Source organism: Hippoglossus stenolepis, chromosome 6 (genome assembly GCF_022539355.2).
Source record: "Hippoglossus stenolepis isolate QCI-W04-F060 chromosome 6, HSTE1.2, whole genome shotgun sequence".
Lineage (NCBI taxonomy): Eukaryota > Metazoa > Chordata > Actinopteri > Pleuronectiformes > Pleuronectidae > Hippoglossus > Hippoglossus stenolepis.
The window spans coordinates 361,566-371,565 of NC_061488.1; the positions used below are offsets into that span (position 1 = coordinate 361,566).

General features: G+C 42.0%; 1 protein-coding gene across 5 annotated transcripts in view; it reads left to right on the plus strand.

The window, feature by feature from the left end:
* Positions 1–1,915: 1,915 nt before the first annotated feature.
* rgs19 (regulator of G protein signaling 19) overlaps positions 1,916–10,000 on the plus strand; it is an 18,456-nt gene continuing 10,371 nt past the window's right edge. For 2 of the 5 annotated variants that reach the window (XR_007032779.1, XM_035159925.2), the window contains exon 1: positions 1,916–2,158. Coding sequence is in view for 2 of the 5 variants with exons in the window: in XM_035159925.2 (XP_035015816.1) it covers positions 2,102–2,158 (57 nt within the window). In the remaining 3 variants the exon portion in view is untranslated. Of the gene's footprint in view, positions 2,159–7,248; positions 7,351–7,376; positions 9,675–10,000 lie in introns of those variants that run through there. The other 3 variants (XM_035159927.2, XM_035159928.2, XM_035159926.2) reach the window with 2 other exon arrangements.

The following is a 10,000-nucleotide window of genomic DNA, read 5'->3' on the forward strand; positions in this document are numbered from 1 at the left end:
GTGGTGACAGGAAGCACTGCAGAGTTCAACAAGTGTCAGTGTTACATCACAGACTCATGTTCATTTAGTTTGAGAGTTTACACATTTCAGATTATTTATATGTTCTGACCTGAGTGAGAGTTTGTAATGAATCTGAGTCATAGACACACAGAGCAGCAGCAGCTGTGCTCAGTTTGATAAAACCTCGCTCTGATACCACAGATCAAGATATGATTCAGAGTCTCTGTTCAAAGGTTAAAACAACAGAGAGAAGAGGAGCGCCCACAGAGTTTCAACAGGGGGCGCTGTCCTGCACAGCACATTCTACTGTCTAAGTGTTTCTATCATCACAGTTTATTCAGAGGTCAGAGGTCAGAGTGTCCAGTGATACTGAAGACATCAGCTCGGATACAGTGAACTCTCAGTAAACTGGTGTTTTGTCTTATTCACTCTGAAACACTTTGTTTTTATGACAAATCATTTAGAAACTAAACAATTCAGCTTCACACGTAGGAAACATTATCTGACATGTGGTTCAATTCATACCAAAGTTAATATCTGCACAATATCTATTGTTTTGATCCTGTGTCTGTTCTCTCTCTCTTTCTCTCACTCTCTCCCTTTGGTGTAGGGCGCCCCCTGCTGGTAATCATCTGGAGGAGTGAGTGGAACCTCAGACGTCTCAGATATTTTACGGCTGTTTTGTTGTGCGACCTGATAATTGAATGTGACGTCATGAGCTGCAGGTTCCTGGTTCAACTCCGCATCTTATTCCCCTTCTCGAATTGAACAAAGACACAAACAAGCACTTAAAACCAGAGTTTTGTGCAAACAACCCTTATAGGTTCGAATCATTTTATAAGTTTGTGAGTTTGTTTTCCTTTAACTTCAACAAAGAAACAACATGAAAAAACCCGTAAAGAAACTGAATCAGAACCAAACACTTTCCTCAGATCGCTTCTCTGTTAATCTCACTGAGCATCAAATTCACATACGTTTCATTTTCTTTCATCTCCCACGCAGACAATCGTTCCCTGAACAATGACAGAATCCTTCTTGAATAGATTCCACTTCTATCGTCAGACCAGTGACCAGGGACCAGTGACTGCAGGAGGTTTAGTATCCCAGTCACTTTCTTCATGGGGGCGATGAAGGGAGAAGATGGTGGAGGACCAACATGAGGAAACTCTTGTTCTTGATGAACCATCTTCTTTGACCACAGTGAAAACGTCTTCTCAACAGGAAGCTCTGACCTCTGACCTCTGACCTCTCTCAACAAATCCTCCGTAGACCTTCAGAAATATGAAGTTTAGTGTTGTTGCTTCTAAAGTAACATGACCGTGCTCAGTTTGTACTGGTTGTGTGTTAACGACGACAACAGGCTGTTAGTTGTGTTCAACCTGTGTGTGTCAGTCTGGGTCAAAGTGCATCACACTAATAAATGTGTTCAGATTTGAGATTGTTGTTCAGATGGTTCAGATTTTGAAAGTGTGTTTAACCAGATGAACAGTGTTAACGTTTTGAGATCTGATCAGTTTTGTTTAAAGAATGAGGTTCAATGTTTTTCACATTTAGGAAAACTGTAATATTAAAGAATTTGAGAGTCATGTACACTATCACGTCTTCACTGGATGAATGTGTGGATGGAGCGAGAGCAGCTGCAGAAAATACTGTCAGATTCAGAGAAGACAAATCTGAACATTACTGAGAACTTTTTTATTCAATGTGCTTCATCTATATTATTATGATATTTAAACATTAAAATACTGTGGAAATAATCTGTCTTGTGAGCTGATGATCTGTCTGTCTGTCTGTTTATCCATCCAGAATGTATTAATAATAATAAAGTTGTATTATACAGAACTGTCCTCCTGTATGAATGGGTGTGAATCCGCGCATGCGCTGTGGCCGATCTCTCTCTCTCCCTCCCTCTCTCTTTACACACTCTCTCTCTCTCTCTCTCTCTCTGGGAAAAACCCGAGCAGGAGAAAGCAGCAGAAGGGGGGAGGAGGAGGAGGAGGAATCCTTCTTCTTCTTCTTCTTCTTCGATCCAGCAGCAGGACGTTGAGAGGAAGCAGGAGGATTCGAACCCTCGCACCCTCCCGGTGCGCAGCGGCACTCGATGTGTCTCAGGAGGCGCAGCGGATTCCGTCCTCCGGAGCTGATTCATGCCCAGATTGTGAGTAAATGTGAGCGTGAGCCGGGAGGAGCAGGAGGAGCAGGGAGGAGCAGGAGGAGCAGGAGGAGCGGGTGAGGGGCTGATTCCTCCTGGATTCCTCCCTCCTCTGGTCTCCGCTGAGCGGCGGAGCTTCTCCTCGCTCCGCGCTGTTCAGGAAGAGGTCTCTCTCTCTGATTCCTCCCCTCCGCCCCCCCTCAGCCCTCCTCCCGTGCCTCCCCTCCTCGGTCAGTCTAAGGGGGGGACAGGAGCAGGACGAGTCCCCCTCTTCCGTCTCTGTCCGTCTCTCCTGAAGCGCGTCCCTGCGTCTTTACGCACTAACTGCGCGTCGGTTTCAAAGTGAGGAAGAAGAAGAAGAACCGTGTTTCCTTGTTGTTCACTTGTTGTGTGTGTGAACTTTCCACCAGTTCATGTGTGTGTGTGGAACTTTAACCATGTTCACTATCAACCAGAATACTTGAACCATCCGAGTCCGAGTTATTAAAAGTATTACAAGCTGTGAGGTTGTTACATCCTGAAGAAGCAACAAGTATCATGTCAGCTGTGTTTCAAAAAAACATGTCTATCCACAAGGCAAAGAACTACACTACCCACAATCCTCAGGAGTAATACTGCTGTCTCTGATTGAGTTAAACCACTAAAATCATGTTGGCTACAATCGGATGGTTTAGTGTTTCTACACTTAGATACTACACTCAGATACTAATATCAGATACTACACTCAGATACTACACTTAGATACTACACTCAGATACTAATATCAGATACTACACTCAGATACTACACTTAGATACTACACTCAGATACTACACTCAGATACTACACTCAGATACTAATATCAGTTACTACACTCAGATACTACACTTAGATACCTACTATCAGATACTAACTCAGATACTACACTCAGATACTACACTTAGATACTACACTCAGATACTACACTCAGATACTAATATCAGTTACTACACTCAGATACTACACTTAGATACTAATATCAGTTACTACACTCAGATACTACACTTAGATACTAATATCAGATACTACACTCAGATACTACACTTAGATACTACACTCAGATACTAATATCAGTTACTACACTCAGATACTACACTTAGATACTACACTTAGATACTACACTCAGATACTACACTCAGATACTACACTCAGATACTACACTCAGTTACTACACTCAGATACTACACTCAGATACTAATATCAGATACTACACTCAGATACTACACTTAGATACTACACTCAGTTACTACACTTAGATACTACACTCAGATACTAATATCAGATACTACACTCAGATACTACACTCAGTTACTACACTTAGATACTACACTCAGATACTAATATCAGATACTACACTCAGATACTACACTCAGTTACTACACTTAGATACTACACTAGATACTAATATCAGATACTACACTCAGATACTACACTTAGATACTACACTCAGTTACTACACTTAGATACTACACTCAGATACTAATATCAGATACTACACTCAGATACTCACTCAGTTACTACACAGATACTACACTCAGATACTAATATCAGATACTACACTCAGATACTACACTCAGTTACTACACTTAGATACTACACTCAGATACTACTATCAGATACTACACTCAGATACTAATATCAGTTACTACACTCAGATACTAATATCAGATACTACACTCAGTTACTACACTCTATACTACACTCAGATACTACACTCAGATACTAATATCAGTTACTACACTCAGTTACTACACTCAGATACTACACTCAGATACTACACTCAGTTACTAATATCAGATACTACACTCAGATACTAATATCAGATACTACACTCAGATACTAATATCAGATACTACACTCAGATACTAATATCAGTTACTACACTCAGTTACTACACTCAGATACTACACTCAGATACTAATATCAGTTACTACACTCAGATACTACACTCAGTTACTACACTCAGATACTACACTCAGATACTAATATCAGTTACTACACTCAGATACTAAAGAAGCTTTCTTCACCCGATGATGAAGTTGGTCATTAAATTGATTTCAACTTTCTGAGATGGAACAGACTTTGAAGTAGATCTCGTTCAAAGTTACTGCTTCACCAACGTTTTCTGAGTCCCGAAGTTCTTTAATGTTTTCACACGGGTTCCGTGACACGTAGCTCCATCAGCTGATGTTTGTGTCTCTGCTGACCTCAACACGAAGGAGTTCAAACATTCCAGCTGTAGTTTTATTGTTTTATCACAACTTTAGTATAAACCTATAACTTGAATATTCCTACTGAGACTCTTGGTGTTTTAGTTGTTATTATGACCATATAAGGTGTTTTCTCACTTTAAAGAGAAACTGATGGTGTTTAGCAGCCGACCCTGCTTGTATTTCTCCTGCATCTCCTCATCCCTTCGTTGGGTAGTGAAGACCTTTCAGGAATCTCACTGGCTTTGAGTGAAGGTACGACACAGGAAGCTGCAGTTGGTATCTGAAGTTAAGGCGAAAGGACCTTTGACGTTTTGCCGCTGCTCTTTGCGTTTCTTCTCTTGTGGGAACATGTGGAACTGCTGCAGATCAAATGTCAACATTCATCTCCCTTTATCCTCGGAAATCCTCCGGTTCAGTCCTGGAGCTCAGTTACACACTTTGTAAAGAAAGAAAATTCCTTTTGACAGAGACGTGACATTTGTTTTGCAGCGTCTCTGAGACGTCTTCGGCGTTGGAGACCTTTCACCTGTTTAATTGAACAGTGTCAAACAAACAACAATATTCCTCCTATCTGTCGTTTATTTAATGCATTGCCAGTGAAACCAGGACAAACACGTCTGGTGCTGATTTCAGGGCCTGAACCCTGAGTTCAAGAAACACACATAGTTCTGATACTGACTTTTACCCAATCTGTCGTCCTTGTTGTCTGTTGGTCCACATTTCCTCTTCCTGTGTCTTTCTTCATTATGTCTGTTGCTTACTTCCCCTTTTTTTAAGTTGGTCATCACCTTTCTTTCCTGAGTCTCTATTTCTGTCTCTTTTTCCTCGTCTCTGTCAGTCTTTACTTTAGTGGTGTGTGTGTGTGTGTGTGTGTGTGTGTGTGTGTGTGTGTGTGTGTGTGTGTGTGTGTGTGTGTGTCATCTTCATCTCCTCAGTATCTGGTGGTTTTGCTCGTCACACTTTGCTCCTCGTTTGTCTCCAACGATCTGAAACAAACCAAAGTTCCTGTGTCGTCGTCTGTCAGGTTCAAAATTTGAATGAAATCTTAAGATTCATTTTATTAGCCCAGAAAAAAGTAATTTGGTTCCAGGCTGAAAAAGGACTTGGCAGAACTGAACCGTCAGATTTCAGAATGAAGCAGTGGAAATGTATAAGTGATCATTATACGTTTATTACTATGTATTACAGTTTTTTTCACTATAAGGAGTTTCCACTGTTTATGTGGTGATAGACAGGTGTCCAGAGTGAACTCCGCCTCCAGCCCAATTAATCCAATGTTCTCAGGTGTTTAATCTCTGGTTTAATCCAATGTTCTCTGGTGTTTAATCTCTGGTTTAATCCAATGTTCTCTGGTGTTTAATCTCTGGTTTAATCCAATGTTCTCAGGTGTTGAATCCCTGGTTTAATCCAATGTTCTCAGGTGTTTAATCTCTGGTTTAATCCAATGTTCTCTGGTGTTTAATCTCTGGTTTAATCCAATGTTCTCAGGTGTTTAATCTCTGGTTTAGTCCAATGTTCTCAGGTGTTTAATCTCTGGTTTAGTCCAATGTTCTCAGGTGTTTAATCTCTGGTTTAATCCAATGTTCTCAGGTGTTTAATCTCTGGTTTAATCCAATGTTCTCTGGTGTTTAATCTCTGGTTTAATCCAATGTTCTCAGGTGTTGAATCCCTGGTTTAATCCAATGTTCTCAGGTGTTTAATCTCTGGTTTAATCCAATGTTCTCTGGTGTTGAATCTCCTGGTTTAGTCCAATGTTCTCAGGTGCTAATCTCTGGTTTAGTCCAATGTTCTCAGGTGTTTAATCTCTGGTGTTTAATCTCTGGTTTGGTCCAATGTTCTCTGGTGTTTAATCTCTGGTTTGGTCCAATGTTCTCTGGTGTTTAATCTCTGGTTTGGTCCAATGTTCTCTGGTGTTTAATCTCTGGTTTGGTCCAATGTTCTCTGGTGTTTAATCTCTGGTTTATCCAATGTTCTCTGGTGTTTAATCTCTGGTGTTTAATCTCTGGTTTGGTCCAATGTTCTCTGGTGTTTAATCTCTGGTTTGGTCCAATGTTCTCTGGTGTTTAATCTCTGGTTTAGTCCAATGTTCTCTGGTGTTTAATCTCTGGTGTTTAATCTCTGGTTTGGTCCAATGTTCTCTGGTGTTTAATCTCATGTTTAGTCTTCTTTAGTCCAGGTCTGGTCCAGTCGTCACCAGTGATTTAACCCTGGTTGGGTCCAGTTTGTTTAATGTGCTCTAACAGTCGGTTGGTGTGGTCTCAGACTCACTGATGTGGAAGTTCTGGTTTTGTCCTTTAATCTCTGTGTTTTGTTGAGAGATTAATCCAATGGATTGATTGTCTGATTGATCAAATTGCATTTGAAGGATTGATCCAACTTCTTCTCCGCAGTTTCAGTAGCTCAGTTTACCAGACGAAACCGACAGCTGATCTGATCCCAGTGCTGTTCTTTGACCACAGACCTGTTCACCTCACTGGAGGAAAGAGTGAAGAGGCAGAATCTTATTTGACATCTATAGAGAGTCTGTATCTAATGTGGATTGTTCACATGATTAAACCTGGTTTGATGACTGGAGTCATCGTGGTGCATATTGTTGGTGTTGTGTTGTTTTGTGTGTAAACTGTGTATTTGTTCCATGACTGTGGGATTCACACATTCACATTTCTGACTGTTTTTTCTGATGCACTTCTTGGTGACATATTTGAGTGATTATCTGTCTGCATGTACATGTGTGCATTCTCCAATTTGTGTGTGTGTGTGTGTGTGTGTGTGTGTGTGTGTGTGTGTGTGTGTGTGTGTGTGTGTGTGTGTGTGTGTGTGTGTGTGTGTGTGTGTGTGTGTGTGTGTGTGTCTGTGTGTGTAAAGGAGAGGTCCCAGGCAGAAGGGGGGATGACATGCATGTGTCCAACCTGCTAACAGCGCTGACGACTCGCTCACTAACCACCCGCCCTCATGACGGACGTCCTGGTAACTACACTCCTTCCACCCTTTTTATTCCTCTTCTCTCTTCTTCATCTCTTCATCTGTGTTTCACTGAGTGGGAAACACTTTCATAACTTTAGGACAGATGCACAGAAACAGGCTTCTGGAAATAAAAGATATAAAGAGTAAAGCAACAAACTTGTCTTCATATATTTTGGTCAAGATCATATCAACGTGTCAAAAGGAGTTTAATCTTTAAAACAGTTCAGAGCCACAGTTCAGTCCCAGATTCCTGCTGAGATGAGACGTTTGCACTGGGGACGACAGACGATATAAACTCACTGGTCTGCAGCCAGTGATGCTGGCAGCTCCTGAGAGCACCGACCAGTCTGTGACTGAAGTCGTATCAGCCTCAGCTGAGCTTCATCAGTCTGTTCGCTCACATGTCAGAACAGTGAACCTGCTGAGAAATGAGACGTTTCTTGCCTCTAACTAACAGTTTGATCGATTATGTATTAGTTGATATCTCCTCATCAAAGTCTCTAAAAAATGAATAATCATGAATCAGAAGTGTGCTGTACCTTCTCAATGATTTCTCTCCTCCTCCTCTTCATCACCTTTCTAAATAAAGCTGTTATTTCCACATGTCACTGCCACTGTTGACTGTTGAACTGCTGTCAGCTCGTCCTCGTCTGTCTCTCTTTCAATCGTTCACTCTTGATTTCGGCCTCACCCAAGTCTGCCCTCTTCACCAATTGTGAGATCATGTCTGAAAATGGCTTCATAGAAAATGGTAGGTGTAACTTAAACTCAACTTACTAGTGAAGTGGGAGGAGTTATCTCAGACACCTTGTTCAGTCCTGTAATTAGTGAATTAGGGCTATGGAAATCAAATTTGATCGATTGACCTTTGGTACTTCAAAGAAAAGTTATTTTCATTTTTCCAATGGTGACAAATGCTCAACAACTGTCTCTTTGGTAAAAGGTTGAGGGTTCAAGCTCGTTTCCCAAGTTTCATTTCATGGACTCGTGAGTTAAAGGCATTGCTGCTGTGAAACTCATGACCCGTAGCTTAAATCTACTGACAGTTGAATTCTGGCTTGGAGTTGATTGAACTCATCAGCTGTGGCTTCATGTGATCTGCACCTTCCTCTTCACGGGGCCTGAGGCTGATTGGTATTGTAGTATTCAGACATGTTGAAACAGGAACTTTCCTTAAACCGTGGCTACAAAGTCTGAAGCATCTGGAAAATCCTGGTCTGCTGTAACATTTTCCTTCTTTGGAACAGAAGACAGATCTGGACCTAAAGGACAGAAACACGGAGACAGGGTTGAATTAATGCTCGTGTCCTACAAACAGACTCTTTTTTTAATCTTTTCCACCAGAGTGAACCGAGTGCTGGTCCGGAGCTGGTTCAACCCGCAAACCTTTTAAGAACCAGTTTGCTTTTCCACGGGCGACAGTCGACTTAGAGCCACGTTATTACGTCACCGTACACGTGACTGTCTCTACGCCTCGACTCTTCAAATGAAACCACGACTCCGCTCGCTCTCTTTCTCTCGCACTCACACACAGTTGTGTTGTTGTACTCATCTGTAAATTCAGACTGACAGACAACACACATGTTGTGTTATTTCACACAGTTTCAGCGGTGAAGTGAGATTCAATCACAGGTTTTACTTGGTCTTGTTGGTCATGATAACTCCGCCCCCTGCCTCTGATGTAGGCAGTTCTTAATTCTACACCAGCAACAAGTTGGTGCCATTCTGGAGCCAGTTTTTCTGTCTGAGAACCAGAACACAAAGAACTGGTTCCAGATGAGGCACCGGCTCCTGGATCTGCCCTGGTGGAAAAGGGGTAAAGAACAAGGACACAGCAGAGTTGTTAAGAGATGTTGTGATGCCTGCAGCGTTTGTGTAGCTGCAGGGCAACACAGTCAGACTTTTCAAGTTGTGTGTTCATGTGGAAGAGAGGGAGCCTTTGACAAGTTGAGACTGGACTCCAGTTGTGTCCAAGTTTAGAGGAAGCAGGAATGTAAATGCTGGTTTTTAGCAGCTTTTCCCTTTAAGCCATAATGGCATGAATAGGCCCATGTAGACGTGACGAGTAGGGTTGGGTAAGTGTGTGTGTGTGTGTGTGTGTGATTCATCAAGTAAGAAACCAAGAAGCCGTGTGTGTCACAATACCTCTGACTCTGTTTCCTCTCTCTCTCCATCTTTTCCTGTTGCCTCGGACGGCTGTCGGTCTCTTCCTCCTTCACGGGACTGAAGGTGCGTTGATTGATGGATCAGTAGCTGTTAGCGACAGAAGGACCCGTTTGTTCTTCGGTTCAGTCGTCTGTCGTTGATCCGGCATTGACTCGTCTCTGGTGAGCGCTGCAGCTGAAGCTTTCTCAGCAGGTTGGGTGCTCTCTTTCAAAGTGGGGGTTTGTTCAGCTGATGGTGTTGGTGCTGTTGCCAGGAGCGATTCTGCCAAACACTAAGTTTCAATGATTTAATAACTCTTCTGTGGCTTTTTGAGGAAATTCTCTGATGAACATTGTGTTCGATAACTTGAAAATGCTTCATCATCATCTTGACAGGAGACTGTTTACTCAGTTCCTGAAAAGGGCTTTTCTCGGGGTTATGCAGTTGACATGTTGTTGGCTGAGTGACGATGAATATGTTTCACATCAGAACATTTCATATTGATTTC